Source organism: Populus alba, chromosome 1 (genome assembly GCF_005239225.2).
Source record: "Populus alba chromosome 1, ASM523922v2, whole genome shotgun sequence".
In the NCBI taxonomy this organism is placed as follows: Eukaryota; Viridiplantae; Streptophyta; class Magnoliopsida; order Malpighiales; family Salicaceae; genus Populus; species Populus alba.
In genome coordinates, this window is record NC_133284.1 from 36,467,241 (window position 1) to 36,485,550 (window position 18,310).

The 18,310-nt window shown below is 35.4% G+C and overlaps 1 protein-coding gene and 1 long non-coding RNA gene across 16 annotated transcripts; one reads left to right on the forward strand and one right to left on the reverse strand.

The window, feature by feature from the left end:
* Nucleotides 1–706: 706 nt before the first annotated feature.
* On the reverse strand, nucleotides 707–14,812 carry LOC118055281 (uncharacterized). 15 transcript variants are annotated; one of them, XR_012168399.1, is made up of 5 exons: nucleotides 13,117–14,812; nucleotides 12,933–13,017; nucleotides 4,045–5,882; nucleotides 1,825–1,929; nucleotides 707–1,303 (listed from the first exon to the last, which is right to left on the reverse strand). It is a non-coding gene; the product is annotated as an uncharacterized lncRNA (long non-coding RNA). The 15 variants fall into 15 exon arrangements; XR_012168413.1 differs by lacking the exon at nucleotides 4,045–5,882 and having other exon boundaries at nucleotides 1,825–1,964; nucleotides 13,117–13,148; nucleotides 13,280–14,807; XR_012168396.1 differs by lacking the exon at nucleotides 4,045–5,882 and adding an exon at nucleotides 12,311–12,422 and having other exon boundaries at nucleotides 13,117–14,807.
* Nucleotides 2,374–5,748, forward strand: LOC118055280 (protein LAZY 1). Its single transcript, XM_035067129.2, has 5 exons — nucleotides 2,374–2,529; nucleotides 2,609–2,675; nucleotides 3,377–4,152; nucleotides 4,766–5,045; nucleotides 5,516–5,748. Exons 1-5 carry the CDS (start codon nucleotides 2,524–2,526, stop codon nucleotides 5,533–5,535), a joined length of 1,149 nt encoding a protein of 382 aa, XP_034923020.1. The 5' UTR covers nucleotides 2,374–2,523; the 3' UTR covers nucleotides 5,536–5,748.
* Nucleotides 14,813–18,310: the final 3,498 nt, after the last annotated feature.

Consider the following 18,310-nt stretch of genomic DNA (forward strand, 5'->3'; position numbering starts at 1 on the left):
CTAGGGATGAGGGTCCTCCAAAAGTGGCAAACTCCTACGTTTTGTAGTTTCTCGTTGGGTAGCTAAAATAGGATCCCTCGAGCCCTACCTCACCCCCTACTTGCCCCTCTTTTTATGTAAATGGGCAAAGCATATCTCGCCTTTGATTATTATATGTTTTGATGGATGGTTAATTTGCAATAATGCAGTTTTTATACAAATACGCGGCTGCCTTTATATATATATATATTCTTTCCTCTATGCATTAGATATCCCATACATCCGATCACCATGAATTTTGTTAACGTTATCTAAATATTATGCCACTATCTAGGTATCGCACGTGTTCTACTAAAATATGTAAGATATTTAAAAATATACTAGTTATTACTTTTCACAATAATTCACTAGAAAATACATCAATTTTTTTTTTTAAAAAAATATTCAATTTTAACATCAATAATATAAAAACACTAAAAAATTAAAATTTAATAATAAAAAAAAAGTTGAAAACAGTCCATAAATAGAAGTATCCCCTTAAAGTGAAGTTGGTCCCGTGTTTCACTATGACAACAGATTCACAACGATGTGACAGAATGTACTTTCTTAGAGAAACAGAGAAATCAAGAGACAATTGTACTATAACGATGCAGAATGAGGACCTGCAACCATAAACTATATAGGGTATGGTTTTGATCATGCGTGTGCATCGAACGGGCAAAAATAGTAGGCAATACCGACATATCATGCGTCATGATCGTTATTGATCGTGACGCTCCATTAGGAACAGCATCAATTTATAGCATTTGTCACCGCGCCGGGCTTCTTATGTTAGAATTGCAACTATTATAATCAACAGAAACAAATGAAAAATTTAGACATATTGTAAGAAAAACAGTGCATTTTGTTCACACTTTTTTCACTCTCGTCAACATCTTTCACTGTCGAATCCACTGACGGAATTAGGGCATCCAGGATTGAAGACTGTTGCGTGGCATTTGTCAACAAGCTGACAACAGCTTCCTCGCTTTTATGATTGTGGGACACGCTAACAAATTGACGCCAGCAACCCTGACTAGGCGGGCATCTTCTCATTTAACGGTGTGCAATCGACGCATTTGAGAAGCCAAATGCCAATCACTGAAAGTATTGATATCATGCCCGAATCATGCTGGCGGTTCCAGTTCAACTACGGTGACAAACCGGTGTGGAACGGCAAAGAAAACTCCCAGTTTGTGGAAAGAGAAGGTCAGAGTCATAAATGGAATGCCGTTAGATAAGAAGGTAAGAACTTGCTCCTGTCCTGGGTCTCCTTTTACAGAAACTGCGCATCCATGACTTTTAGTCAGGAAAATATATCACGTCAAGGGAACCACAGTAGGATTGCCGTATAGATAGAATCTTAATTTTACAAAAGGAGGTGGGAGTGAGGCAGGGAAGGGTAATAGAGATGATGACAACGTTGATAACAATAACAATGGTAATGGTAGCCTCAATAGAGCATAAATGAATAGAAAAGGCTGGTTGGTGTTTAAAATTATAGCATAGAATACTTTTTAAAAATATTTTTTATTTAAAAATATATTAAAATAATTTTTTTCAGATTTTTATTTTATTTTTGAAATCAACATTTTAAAATTATAAAAAATAAACTAAAAAAAATCAATTTAAATATTTTTTCAACATAAACGCATTTTAAAAAAGCATATAAAAGCAAAGACTACCACAATATTAAGCATGAATGGCCCAGCATAAACTTTTCACTCCGGGAAAAGATATTTCGTATGTCAACCACAGTAGTACTGGTCTGCTAGATGAGTATATTTCAGTTAAGAAGTATCTTACCAGAAGCAATGACTAGCCAAAAAGCTTGAATAATTCAGAGTCCCTTTGGGGCCATGGCAAGTATATATTTATAATGATTTCCACTCACAATAGTTTTCGTTGGTCCTGCTAGAAATGCCACCATCCTTCAGGCCGAGCACCTTGAAAAATAAATGCAAACATGCAATAACATGAAATGAAATATTAATATGTAATGGGATTTGATTGTGTTAGTGCGTACTCGTTGCAAGTGTCCATTAGCAAATGATGCACTATTATTTTTTGCATAATATACATAATGCATGCATTTGAAAGAACTAAATAAAATGTTTCCATCAATGTCTTATGTCCATGCATTCGTTTACCGGGACAACCACATCAAGCATGCATAGCAAATGTTGCACCCCCCAACTTGCAGGTCTCCCAACTCTCCCTGATTCTTTTGCTTGATTTGATCTTGACAAAGAACAGCCAACCAAAACCTTGTATCTATCTAAATGTTTCTCTCTATCCGCATCCATCAGAAGATCCTCCTAGCACCTACTACTTCCAACTCATTAAACAACCATGTTCAAAAGATCCCCATCCCTTTCTTTTTGCCAATCCAAATCTCTCTTGTAAATGCTTTGTTCCCCTTGCATATCTAAATATATTCCTACATCTTGCTCCCTGTGACAATTGAAGCAAAACTAACATTGAATCCCACAGAAGAAGTTCAAGATGAGGGTAAGTGCACACTTCCTGAATTTTGAATAGCACACGTATTAATGATTTTCAACTCTATCTTTGCATTTCATTGTTGCAGGTACTAGGTTGGATGCGCCACCGATCCAAAAAAACTAATATCGAACCATTCAAGGATTTTTTGATAGGTATTCAAACAACCCTTGTTCATTTTCTTCTAAAAAGACCACTGGTGTGCATCAGACATAAGATATGATCACATAAATAGGCCAAACTCACAAAAGTAATTTAATCTACCACACTCAGAGTCTAGCACCAATCTTAGTAGCTGATTCTCACTTCAAGAAAAGGATAAAAAACAGTGGTCCAACCCAAAGATTGATGGTCTCACAAAGATGGTCAATCATGTTAGAAACATCTCAACTCAGAAGATTTTTCACCAATGGATGAGACCACCAATATTCTTAGGTCTCAGGAACGGCTGATCCCTGTCTACAATAAAGCTAGACACAACCGTCAATCATCTAGGGTGTTCATGGAAAAAGAAAAGGGTGGAGCCTCAGTGTAGGTATTTTAGGACATCCCACCTCTTAGATTTTCCACCACTGGCTAAGGCCTTTTATGGCCACTCCGCAAATGGATCCTCTCTCCCAAGGGATAAGGTTCAAAGTGGGCATATTGGCATAAATATAGCAGCCACTTCATGATACAAATAACTAGTATTTGCTAGGTTGTTACATAAACCAATGACCTTTCAAACCACTATCCTCACAAATCTGAAGATTGTTCAGTCACTAGTTGGCCCATGCAAAATGTGATAAAAGGGATAAGTAATATGCCCTGCTTAAAAACTCAAATAAATTATCCTTTTTCTTTTTCCATGTTTCAGGGAACTATTGTACTTGCCTTTCCGCACAGTCACCCATTGATGACCATGTTTCCTACACTGGGCCAAGTTTTGACTCCAGATATGGACCTGGGCTCTTAAAACAGCCAAATGAGGAATGTGAGAATACTTTCTCTGAAAATGAAGGAGTGGATGAGAATAATGGAGATGAAACATCTATCATCAGCTCTGATCTTTTTCATGGCTTTCTCACTATTGGAACCCTAGGCTCAGAACCAATTACCAGTGAGCCCGCAACACCAACATTTCCCATGTCTTTGGAGAGCATAACAGAGGAAAACATAGAGGTGACAGAAAATGAATTGAAGATCATGAACAATGAGTTAGAAAAGTTTCTGGAGGCTGAGGCTGAAGAAGAAGGTTGCAATGAATCGTTAGCAAGGAGCAGTTATGTTAGCACTATTACACTCAGTGGCATGCAAATGGAAACAACTGATGCTGAAGATTATGGAAAGACAGTGGCATGTCCGCTCCAAGGATATCTATTTGGGTCATCAGTTGAACTGCCAGAAACAGGAGTTGGAGTAAAGAAGGAAAAGGTATCACTTGGAGAGATGTTTCGTATGACAAAAGTTACAGATGAAATTCCTTCGGAAAAAGAAGTGAAAGGGGAGATGCAAGCCAAGAAAGCACATAAATCTGCCAAATACCTCATCAAGAAGATACTCAGAATGTTTCGCACTACGTCGGGAAATCCTACCCCTTCTACTAGTGACGAAACTTCAAATTCTGTTTCTACCAAGAAAACACTTAATAAGGTGTGTCTTCCTCCACTATTTTCTATAAGAAATGATTAGGGAAAAGACTGATGATTCTATCCATAAACACACAATCCATATCACTGCATTACAATTACCTCTGGCCAAATAAGTTGAATACTAATTTCATTTTAAAGTGTACTACCATGACAACCGGATAACAGTAGCCAAGCACAAAAATCTTCAGTTGCAAACACCTTATTCTTTTGCTGTTAACAAAACAGATCTGTAGGAAATATCATCTTATAACTTGGATAGAACTTACAGTATAAACTAGCCATATTGTAAGTGTTTTTGAACTTCATTCCACACCATCCAATAACCTAGCATCTGACAAGATCACCCCTTATGACTCAAACTTGGATTCTTGTCAAAAGACTTTAATTATACCTACGTACCTCAAGTTTTTAGATCAAGCTAAGCCATATTGATGACGAACCACTATGTTTTCCAGAAAGGTTTTCATTAGACAATATTGGTCAATATAAAAAATATTGGTCACAAAGCATCATATGGAACTCCAGAGGAGAAGGAACCTAACAATACCACTCTAAATAGGTTCAGAGATAGAACCTCCACTGAAATCTTAATTTTCTCAGGTTTTGGCATGCAGGTCCTAAAAGTGCTCCATAGAAAAGTTCATCCTGAAAACCCATTAGCTGAAAGAGAGTTTACGAAGTCCCATAAAGACAAGACAATGAATACTCTGAATGATGGTGGCTATAATGCAGAACTGACGCATCAGGTTAAAGCGAAAAGAAAGTTTCTTCCTGGATACAAGTCAAGGGAAGGGGTCCAATGCCATAAGAACAGCTTGAAACTGCCCCAACATGATCATATTTGCAGTAATTCAAGTGCAAATCGGGAATACTGGATTAAAACGGATGCAGACTGTAAGTACTAACACATCTTGACCTTTCAAAAGCATAGAACATTTAGATTTTGGTTTACTTCAAGTATAGATTGCTGACCATGGCACCATCAATCATTTTTTACAATATGCATAGATGAATAAAATGTCTGACATTTGTAATTCCTTATATGCACATGCATGAAAAAACATCTATTTACAAGCAAAAAAGAGGTTTCAGAAACACAACTGCATTAATGGGATCAAGATTTGCTAAAAGCTACAATCATGAAAAAGTGAAACTATTATAAACAGAACCATATAAAGAATTTCTTAATATGGGAAGTCAAACATTCAATAGCGTATTTTCCATGTACGCTGCCACATTGATAGTATTTTTTTTTCTCGCTTGAAGAGCTATTTGAACCTCATTGTGACCATCAAGGTGAATTATTAAAATGATTAAGCATATTGATGCACACATCTAACCCTTTTCTAATATTGGTAATGTAGATTTGGTGCTGGAGCTGTAGCAGAGGAGCTAAAGCACACTTACAATGTGTTGTTTGATGGCATCATCTAAGTTCCTAAGTATTTGTGAGTGATTTAAGTGACCATGAACCCAAGGAGATGGAAACAGTAAAAGGTATCCATCTCATCTGTCTGTATAATAATAAAGTTGTGAGCACTGAACGTCATGTAATCATCTTAATTAGTAAATATGATTGATATGTTTGCCTGTTCCATTTCAATTATTTAATTATTTTTCACTTCACAAACAAGTAAATATTCAGAAAAACTAGTTTCTTCAAACATGAGAAACATAGGAGTATTATGGAAGGAGCTAGTGTTGGGCATTTGATCCCAAATTAAGATTCAGCTGAAAAGAAGGGAAAAAGGAAGTTATTGATATAGCCAAAGGTTTCAAAGTCTTGGTGATTTATAACTGAACAAAAAAATCAGGCTGATAAAAGAGAACAAAACTTGTACTACCAAGTCAGATTTGTTAACTAAAAGAATAGAAAGGGGAAAGGAGATAGATAGCTGAAACTAAAACAAAAGCCTTCATTTGCTAAGTTTTACAACTCTCACTTAAGTACCACCTACCTACTTGGACCTATAATTTCATTAGGCACTCAACGCTGGTAATGATATTCTACGAGACTCGCCATTATGGCCAGTTGTGCTCTCTTATACTCCAAATGAGAGTAAATGACGATGCTCCCCTCAAACCACTACAATAACTACAATGTCACCCTCCTATGCACTATGTTATACATATGTGATAGTCTATGGAAGGGTAGCATTGAAATGTACTTTAATGTTTGCAAAGGGAGTAAATTGAAATCAAAGTTTTACTTTGGAGCAAACTTGCAATCATCAGTCCCTTTTTCTTTACATAAAGTGAGCTGGTAGTGTATTAGTAAAACCATGGCCATGCACCCTATTTACATTAAAAGGCTCCTCAAATCACCCCCTTTCCCATTTAATTTTTAAGGAGCCAAGCACCTCAAATTTGTGCTGGGAACATAACATCTAAGTTCCCATAATTCACCTACCAAAATTCATCTAAGAAAAATAATTAAACTATCTAGTTAGAATCAAATAGGGCAGTGAGCATATGGTTTGAAACGGGTGCATCAAATTCCAAACTGTTGGAAGTAGTGTTAGCAGCACCTAAGGCGCACCTAAAGCGCAAGGCACTAAGCTGTGACAGGGAAGGGATTTTAAGGGTCAAAGCCAGGCAATTTTAATCAAGCACACATTAGGCGAGAGAAGTGCACGCCTAGGGACTTCCAAAGAAGCACAAAAAAGCATGCCTAATTAGAGTTCTCGTCTGTTAGTTTTCTAGCTTGTGTAGTTTGAATTATTAAAAACTGTTTTGCTACTCATGTGACTGTTAGCATAGGCAGTAGTTGTTATTGATAGAAATACAGCTGAAATAGGAGTGTAATTATAGGATAAGTATCTTCCTATACTTTAGGCCTAAATTATAGGAATGTGATGTAAATCAGGATTCCTTCCTATTTAAGGAACGGGACTCTCATGTAAAGAGGCATTCAGCCAATTTGACATGGTATTAGAGCTATATCTTTGAATTTGTATTTCAAAATCAGGTTCTTTCTTGTTGTTCTCGGTTTCTGGATTATTCTGGATCAGTCCTAGATACATAGGACTCTCGGTCTCCTGGCTCTTTGCAATCAGTCCTAGATACAGAGGACTCTCAGTTTCTTAGTTCTTTTGGTTTGGTTCTCGGTTGTCAGCTGAGGTTTGTATTCTCCTTGTTCTGTGATTATGTGTATCACTACAAAGATGTCAAACAATTCTGATCTGTTTGGTGTCCAATTTACTGGGAAGAATTATTCTGCTTGGGAATTTCAGTTTCAAGTATTTGTCATAGGAAAAGAATTGTGGGGTCATGTGGATAGGAGTGATCCAGCCCCTACTGATGCTACAAAACTATCTTTATGGAAGGTCAAGGACGCTCGGGTAATGTCCTGGATACTAGGGTCAGTTGACCCCCTCATTATTCTTAATCTGAGGCCATACAAAACAGCAAGAACCATGTGGGAATATCTAAAGAAGGTTTACTATCAAGATAACAATGCTAGACGTTTTCAATTAGAAAACGACATCTCTAATTATTTTCAAAGCAATCTTTCTATTCAGGAGTATTATTCTGGTTTTCAGAACCTACGGGCAGAATATACTGATATCATTTATGCCCAGATTCCAGCAGAATCCCTCTCGGTTATTCAAAAGGTGCATGAGCAGAGCAAGCGTGATCAATTTCTCCTGAAATTGAGATCTGAATTTGAGATTACTCGCTCGAATTTGATGAACCGAGCTCCCTTGCCTTCCTTGGATGTTTGTTTTGGGGAATTACTGCAGGAAGAACAGCGAATCCTTACACAAAGTACTCTAAAGCAGGACAACCCAGCTGCAGTTGCCTTTGCTGCCCAGGGAAGAGGTAGAGGCCGGAATATGGGCAATGTTCAGTGTTATAGCTGCAAGGAATATGGCCATATTGCTAACAGTTGTAGAAAAAAGTTCTGCAATTATTGCAAACAGCAAAGGCATATTATCAAGGAGTGTCCCACTCGTCCTCAAAACCGAAAAATACAGGCCTTTCCAGCGGTGGTATCTGAAAGCTCATATGTGACAGTCGCTACCAGTTCTCTTACTCCAGAAATGGTGCAGCAAATGATCATTACAGCCCTCTCGGCCCTAGGGCTACAAGGTAATACTTCCAATTCACAACTTTGGCTTGCTGATTCCGCTACTTCAAATCATATGACCAACTTATCTAGTATGCTTAAGAATGTGCGAGAGTATCATGGTTCATCACAGATTCAGGTTGCTAATGGTGGTCATATACCCATCACTAAAATTGGAGATATTGATCTCACCTTCACGAATATTTTTGTATCACCGGAACTGTCTACTAGCCTTATTTCAGTTGGTTAACTGGTGGATGATAACTGTGATGTGCATTTTTCTCATAATGGTTGTCTTGTGCAAGATCAGGTCTCGGAGAAAGTAATCGCGAAGGGACCTAAAGTTGGACGCTTATTTCCGCTGCATTTTTCCATTCCTAGTTGTCTTTCTTTTGCATGCTCGAATGTTCTAAATAAAAGTGAAGTCTGGCATAAACGTTTAGGTCATCCAAATTCTGTTGTTTTATAGCGATTGTTGAATTCTGGTTTGTTGGGAAATAAAGATAAATTTTCTTCTTTCGATGCTTTGATTGATTGTTCAACATGTAAGTTAGGTAAGAGTAAAACTCTTCCTTTTCCTTCTCATGGTAGTCGTGCCACAAAATGTTTTGATATTATTCATAGTGATGTTTGGGGACCTTCACCGATACTTTCTCATGCTCATTCCAAGTACTTTGTAACTTTTATTGATGATTATAGTAGGTTTACTTGGGTATACTTCCTACGTTCCAAATCTGAGGTTCTTTCCGTCTTTAAGACATTTCTTGCCTATGTTGAAACCCAATTTTCTACCGGTATTAAGGTATTAAGATCTGATTCGGGTGGGGAATATATGTCACGTCACTTTCATGATTTGTTACTACAAAAGGGCATTATTTCACATCAGTCTTGTCCATATACACCTCAACAAAATGAGTTTGCTGAGCGTAAGGATCGACATTTGTTGGATGTCACTAGAACCTTATTGCTTGACTCGTCAGTTCCCTCTAAATTCTGGGTTGAAGCATTGTCTACTGCTGTTTATTTAATCAACCGTTTGCCCTCCCAGGTGTTAAATTTTGACTCCCCTTATTATCATCTATATCATGAGGCTCCTAGCTACTCTGATTTGCATACTTTTGGTTGTGTCTGTTTTGTTCATTTGCCTTCTAATGAACACCACAAACTTTCTGCTCATTCTGCTAAATGTGCTTTTCTAGGTTATAGTATTTCTCGCAAAGGTTTTGTTTGTTATGATCTAAGTTGTAGCAAATTTCGTGTCTCTCGAAATGTGGTCTTCTTTGAAAATCAATATTTTTTTCCCTACTACTACTGCTGCATCTTCATTGCATGCTCCTATTCTTCCTCATTTTGAGGACATGTTGTCATTTGAGCGGTTTAAACCTGGAATTGTGTATGAAAGATGGCGCCCAATTTTGGCTCTTCCGAAGACTAACCCACCATCTGATACTGCTACTGAGACTGCTTTGGTACCTTCCCCTTTGCAGCCTGCTCTTCGTCGTTCTACAAGGGTTTCTTATCCTCCTGATAGGTTTGGTTTCTCTGCTACACTATCCAATATTATTGTTTCATCATGTTACTTACAGGCTGTCTAGCATGAGTGCTGGCAAACCGCCATGCAGGACTAACTTTGTGTGCTTCAGGATAATCATACATGGGATCTTGTTTCATGTCCTCTATTGGTTAAACTCATTGGGTGTAAATGGGTATATTCCATAAAGCTTTGCTCTGATGGCACTCTTGACCGCTATAAAGCTCGGTTGGTTGCTCTGGGGAATCGACAAGAATATGGGGTGGATTATGAAGAGACTTTTGCCCCCGTAGCCAAAATGACTACTGTGCGCACTATTATTGTCATTGCTGCTTCACAGGGTTGGCCACTTCATCAAATGGACATCAAAAATGCGTTTCTTCATGGTGATCTCAAAGAGGATATTTATATGGCACCTCCACCGGGTTTGGTTTCATCTTCTAAATCGGTTGTTTGTAAATTGAAGCGGTCCTTGTATGGTTTGAAACAAGCTCCCTGAGCAAGGTTTGACAAGTTTCGCACTACCTTGCTTCGCTTCTCTTTTGTGCAAAGCAAATATGATTCTTCATTATTTCTTTGCACAACATCTACTAGGTATGTTTTCCTACTTGTTTATGTCGATGACATTGTCATTACAGGCACTGATTCGACATTGATTAGCAGACTTCAGCAACATCTTCGGGATTCCTTTCATATGAAGGACCTTGGTTCTCTCACTTACTTCTTGGGTTTGGAGGTTCATTCTTCCCCTTCTGGTATTTATGTGCACCAACAGAAATACACTCATGATTTGATTGCTTTGGCCGGTCTTCAAGCTTCTTCTCCAGTGGATACTCCTTTGAAGGTGAATGTTAAGTTTCAAAGTGATGATGGGGATCTTCTTCCTAATCCATCTTTGTATCGACAACTTGTTGGCAGCTTGAATTATCTTACTATTACTCGACTTGATATCTCCTTTGCAGTTCAGCAAGTCAATCAATTTATGCAAACTCCTCATCATCTACACTTAGCAGCAGTCCGTCACATCATTCGATATCTACTTGGTTCTTCTAACCGTTATCTATTCTACCCAGCTGGATCTCCTATTAGTCTTGTTGCATACAGTGATGCAGATTGGGCTAGTTTTCCTGATACCAGACGCTCTATTACAGGTTGGTGTATATTTCCTGGTGATTCCTTGATTTCTTGGAAAAGTAAGAAACAAGATCGAGTCTCCAAATCCTCGACCAAATCTGAATATCGCGCCATGTCTGCTGCCTGCTCGGAGATTGTTTGGCTTCGTGGCCTGCTTGCCGAGATGGGATTTCACCAGACTACTCCTACTCTCCTCCATGCAGACAACACAAGTGCTATTCAGATTGCTACAAATCCCGTCTTCCATGAGCGCACCAAACATATTGAAGTGGATTGTCACTCTATCCGTGAAGCTGTCGATGCTCATGTTATTTCTCTTCCATACATCTCCATCGATCTCCAGATTGCTGACGTGTTCACCAAATCCATGACTCAACAACGACATCGGTTTTTGGTTGGCAAATTGATGCTTATTAATCATCCAGCATCAATTTGAGGGGGGATGTTAGCATAGGCAGCAGTTGTTATTGATAGAAATACAGCTGAAATAGGAGTGTAATTATAGGATAAGTATCTTCCTATACTTTAGGCCTAAATTATAGGAATGTGATGTAAATCAGGATTCCTTCCTATTTAAGGAACGGGACTCTCATGTAAAGAGGCATTCGGCCAATTTGACAGTGACTTCTACTTATTTACTTGCAAGGAAAACTTTTAATGATTGTACACGTGACAATCCACAAACTATTTTATGTGAAATTTATTCATTAAAAAAGCTAAACTAATTGTGAAAGAAACACAAATGACAATAAGGAGAGCTATGGTTTATTTGGCCAAAAGAATGTGACTTTTATACAAATAATCTTTTGTTCTTTCAAATTATTATACTATTGTTTTTATCACTTTCTTTTACTATTCGGTCAAATCACTCACTCTCTCTTAGTTCATGATGGTCATATTATATTGACATAATTGATGCTAAGAAGGAAAAAAGAATATTGCTATGTATCTCTCTCTTCTATTCTTACAGAACCAAAGTTTAAAAGTTAATTCATTTCCTAATTAATCTATTATCAAGATTAGAAACAAACACTAGAGGTATTAATATTTTTCTTATTTTTTCATAGATTAGAAACAAACAATTTTCTATATGCTATTTTATGCATATACATATTATAGTAAGTATCCACCTTATTTTGCCTAGACAAGCGCTTGTGCCTTGCACCTAGGCTCCAAGAACCCTTTGTGCCTAAGTGCACCTAACACTTTAAGAACACTGGCTGGAGATTGACTACATGTCTGGTAACTATGCCAATTAGTAAGCAATAAGTACTATCAAGGATCCGATTCTCTCAAAAAAAAATTTAAAAAAAAAATCACTATCAAGGATTTGAATTTTAGTGGCAAGACATGTTCCTGATATAATTTGTAAGCAATTCCAGCTTTTGGCATAAACATATAGAACTGGAACCCACTACGTCAAACCTCATAGCAAGTAGGCAATAGTCCACTCTAAGGTTACACTGAAAGGAGCTCTTCCATCAGAAATCCACCTATTTCCATCCTCCAGGAATGATCAACTAGAGTAGCTAAGTCTCTGGAAGAGAAACCCGAAGCTCTATAAGTAGGAGTAGCACCATATACATATAGTGAAAAGAGAAACAATATAAGAGAATACACATTGTGTGTCCTAAGATAGGCGAAGGTTCAATAAACTAGTTTGCAGAACCTGTAAATTAAATTAATATTGGATTTAGGAAATCAAGCTTAACTACAGAGCAATAAGAAGAGCTTGCTTGGTTGAGTCCTCTAAGCCTTCTAATGAGATTACCGATATCTTTGTTTATGAACAACAGGAACTAAAAATACAGTTACTGTAACCCATGCAACTTCTACAATAACATTCATATGCTTCTAAGAAGATTACTTATTTATGAAAACAGGAACTTAAAATACAGTTATTTGAACAGCTAAAATATGATGGCACATAAATGGCATTAGTACAAACTGTACCAAAAAGAAAAACACCATGTTAACAGATAAAGGAGGAAAATTCAGAAGAAAAGATCCAAAAGGAAAAACTCAAGACAACTATAAATAAACTTACTTGGGATCATGACTGACAACAAGGATGGTCATTTTTTTCTCCAAGCGCTTCAAAAGCTTTATGACATCTGCCCATGCCTTCCAATCTGATCTCCAAAGCATCATTAATAATAATTAAAACAAACTCACTGCAGCAGAAAAGAATTAGCAAATGGAGAAGCTAGGAGGATGTACTGAACGCTTACCATGGACTCACTCGAGTGTGAAACACTCATCACTTCAAATATCAAGAAATTTTTTTAATAACTAATAAACATTAGGCTAAGCATTGAATTTTAGAATTTTGAGTGCAAAAGAGCTTGAATTGAATTTGAAGTTGAATGATCTAAATGAAAACAGTTGGAGTACCCTAACCAGTCTTGAAAGCAAGGTGGTACCAGTCCTGCTTTCAGCGGGGAGGCCAAAGGTCCAAATTATCGAAGAGGAGAGAAATGGTGAGGGGAACTCTTGATGTATAGTTTGGTATTACTGATGATAAGAAAGGAAATAAGAGAACATTCAAATCCATAACTCATCATCAATTAGCCAATGTCATGGCAACAAGCCCAGAGCAGGCCTCCCTTGACTCTTATCTCTAAAAGTATTCATGCATTTAAAAAGTTGGAGGAAACCACACTGCACTAAAGGGATTAGGGGTTCTTAATTATTGATTAACTTCAAAAAAATCACAGTAATCACCAGCTGGGAGTCTAAACAAGAGGGAAGACAAGGAATGGTCTAGGAACTAAAAAGTACTGAGTATGACTCACAGCTAGGCCAACAAGAGGATCATCCAAAACCAGCATATCAGGGACTTTAAACTGAATATTAAATTGATAACACTCATCACTCGAAGCATGCTACGAGTATAAAGGTTATACACGTACCTAATCTGTAACTTTAGAATGGAGCATCTCAAGAAGTGTGGACTAACCTAAAGGTTATTACCGGTTGAATAGCCAAGGCAAGCCGACATTTATATTCACCACTTAGAGAGTAAGGATCTTTACACAACGAGATCCCATTCAATTCAACCTATAGTTATCAGTTAAATTAAGTACTGCATTAAGAATTGGCAATGAAATGTAATATAAAAACGCCCGAAAAAAGAAAAAGGTAAAACATGCTTAATTTTCTCCCCTTTTTCTTCTTTTTCTTTTTAAAAATACTACCCAATTTACAGCTCTTTGCAGATTCAAAGCAAGACCTCCCTAAATCAAATACGCCTTCTCCTGGGCCACCAAAATGTAATTTCAGCAACAATAGTGTCAGCCACAAAGTAGCTAGCTTGTAGCAAACAACATTCTTCATCAAAGTTCAACTCTATATAATAAACCTAAAGCAATATATAGCAACCACATAGCATTTTCTTCCTGCCTTCCTATATTTTTTAATAAAGATGATGGTAACCCATAATATTACTTCGTTTATTAAGAAATTACTAGACGATCAAAAATTAAAAGCAACACAAATGCATAAACAGAATCAGAACAGTTGATTGATTAAAAAAATTAATTATGTTTTCTCTGGAAGTGAAAAGGTAACTTTATTTACAAGATTAAGCTTACTTCCTGGAGGTCTATAGCTAACATCCTTAACCTACAATTAACAAATGATGATAATTATAACAATTAACTATTAAACAAAGGAGACAGAAAATTACGAACTTCAAAGGAAGAGTAACCGCAGAAGTTTTTACGATTTCGTGGAATTGAAATGAAATTGAGATTCGCGGTGGCGGTGGTAATCGAAGGCGTTTGCGATTAAGAGAGGACCTGATTGTCTATAAAGTGGAAGTCGCCATCTCAGAGGCGGGAGTTTCATATGCAGTGACTCAACTGGGTATGGCTTTATAATGGATGAAACGTACTGTCGTTTTGTGTGCTAGCCAGCGTCGCTTTAGCCTTACGAACTTTGGTAGATGGTAAGATTTATTTAATTAAATTCCTCATTAACCTGCACTTTCTTTTTTTCTTATGGTACAATTTATTGGGTTTGCTATGATTACTTTGCCTTAGGTATAGCAAATAACTATATTATCGACCGTGTTATTATGCTGTAGATTAGGTTAAAAAAAAAAATTGAATGTAAAAAAAGTATTTTGCATATTTTTTTCTAGTAAAATTTTATTTTTAAACTTGTTAGGGTTGACTTGATATAACCCGATTAACTTTATAAGTCTAAAAATAATCCATACAATCTATAAAAACATAGTTTAATTTAAAAAAAAATTAAGATGATATCTTTTTTTAATATTAAGATAACAACATACTAGATTGATTTAGATCAATCCGGGTTAGCATGTCAAATTTGCGACTTAGGTTATAAGACTATGATAACCCTATAGAAAGCAAATCAAAATAAATTATAAAGCTTAATTCACAATCAAGTCAATATTAAAAAATAAAATTAAAAAGAAAATCAATTAAAAAATAACCTAAAAAAGGTGACCCCAATTAACCTGCCAAATTTGTAACCCAAATCATAAGACCAAGATAATCTCATTGAAAAAAAAATAAACAAATTAAAAATTTCAATCTCCAATCATCCTAATGTTAAAGAATGTGATTAAAAAATAAATCAATTAAAAAACATAAAAAAAAAAATAACATGAATCAATTCATTAAACTCATGACTTAAGTTATTATACCGAGATAACCTCATAGAAAAAAAATAAAAAAATAACCTGATTTAACTCGGGTGAACTTGTTAAATACATGACTTTGGTCACAAGACTAATATAACCCTATAAAGAGCACGTCAAAACAAATTATGAAGTTCAATTTTAATCATCATTGTCGAATTCAATGTTGAACAATAAAATTTATAAAAATTCTAATTTAAAAAAGACACAAAAAATGAGTCAAATCAACCCGGGTTAACTTATTAAACATTATTACCGAGTCATGAGGTTGAGATAACCTAATAAAAACCAAACAAAAGCCAATCACGAAGGTTAATTTCCAATTAAACATAATAATAAATGATGAAATTGGGAAAAATCAATTAAAAAAAGTAAAATAATTGAGTCAATTAGGTTAACTTGCTATATTTGTGACTCAGGTCATGAAACTAAAAAAACCTCTTAGAAATAAAACAAAAAAATAATTTAATTTAACAGGGATTAAAATGCCAAAACACACGACATTGATCATGATACCAAGTTATCCTCATAAAAAACAAATGAAAAGGATTATAAAGCTCAATTCCTAACCGATTTAGTGTTGAATGATGAATTTGAAAAAAAAAATCAATTGAAAAAATGACATAAAAGCAACTCGAATCTACTCGGGTTAACTAGAAAGCACTATTCTTTGGTCATAAGGCTGGAATAAGATAATGGAAAGTAAACAAAACAAATCATAAAGTCTAATTATTAATCAACTCAATATCAAATGATAAAATTAAAAAAAAAAGTTCATTAAGAAAAAAAAACTAAGTCAACCAGGTTAATATATCAAATCGAGTCAACAAGGTTAACTCGGACCGAGTTAACCAACCAAACTTGCAATCCGGGTCATGAGAATATAATAAAAAATAAATCTAATATTTAAAGATAAACTAAAAATAACATTAATTGAATAAACCAAAGGAAAAGAGAGAGAGAGAGAGAGAGCGCAAAGCACTATTAAAATGTATAATGCTTTGTAAGGATGGATACAATAAAACCCCCTTCTCTTTTAGTTTATAATTAATAAGATTGTACTTACTATATTATATTTGATTATACTAATAACTAAAAACATTTAGGGTATCAACTTAATATATTATTTGAATATTTTTTCATTAATTTTGTTTGATGACTTATAGCGTATTTGTTTTTGTTGTTGCTTGTGCATTGAGTTGAAACCATAAATTTGTATTGTTTGGTTAGGATATAAACCACAAATTTAATCAAGTGAGACCTGTTAATATTATGGTCTAACCACATGTTCAACAAAAGCTAGAGGGTGTTTGTTTTAGCTTTTTTGGTTGAGGATGTGGTTGGGTATAACCAATTATGCACAAAACTCAATCATAAAAACTAATTTTTCTTGTTTTTTTTAGTTTTTTTGATGGATCTCACACCCAAAACTCAACCTTCACCTCTAAAACAAACATATTGAGTGTGACTTGCTTTTGTTAATTCTTGCCCATACTATCATAATGTCCACCGACACTATTGAGATCATTGTATATTTTTCACTGACCAAAATATCCTTGTCATTGCTTCACTCGTCTCTTTTCTCTTTATCCATTTTCTTTACCAACTTCTGTTTCTTTCCAATGTATTTACCTTCACATATTCTAATTCTTCAACATTTCTCTTTATTCACAATTGTTTGTCATATTCTCTGATCTGGTATTCATTATTTTTCTCTATAAATTATTCAAACTACTAAAACATTAGCCATTCAACAGTAACCCATATGCCCTTCCAAGATCTTCATAACCCTCTATCATATTTCCCTGTCTTTTTTTTTTTTTCATCCTGACTTTGTTAACACCCTATTATAATCTACAATAAGATCTTGATAATATATGATTGACATTTAATTTAATTTACATTTTAAACTCTACATGTAATTAAAAATTACAACATTATGCAAAATCATTACCTTGTTCTTCCTTATTTTAAATATTTGTATTGTGTTGTGTTGAACCTTAGATCTAGCATTTGTCTTTTCAGGTAAGTACACAAAAACCTATCTCGTTTCTCTCTGTTTTGGTACACCCTTAATTCCAAGTGGTAATCCTTATTTTAATTTCATTTATTGATTTGAAAGGTGTATTGAGGCTAAGATAAAATTTGTCATGTTGTTTATCTCTATACAGTATGTTCCCTATCTATTGCCTGCAATATGCATTTTAATTTCATGTTATTTTCAACTTAATCCTAATTTTCTTAACTTATATAACATAAATATTGTGGTTAGCTACTGGCAATAAATTTATGTTATACTTTGGAATAAATTTTAACAATGATTTTATTTGGATTAATGTATTGAAATCTATGTTATGCATTGCAATTAATTTTTACATGGATTGATTTTGATTAATGTATAGTAACTAAAAATAAATAATGGTTTGGAAGATGAAGTTTTTTTTTTTTTTTTTGAAAAGTTGAGATGTATTGAATAAAGGGTAATTACAAAATCCTAAAGTCTTTTATGTCTAAGAAAGAAATACATGCAACAAGGGAAACATAGACCTCTTTGCTCGAGAAGGCCTATGTGTCATTTCCAGCTCATATGTCTAACTTTACATAAAAAGAAAACGGCCACACGTAGCTAGATCTTAGGTTATGATGGAATGCATTGTGGGTTCTGCATGTTCCATATCTCTCGGATGACATTTGAGATTGACCATTTGGTGTCTATGTTTGCCAAATGAATCCTAATGAGTTGGAGGATCTTGGTG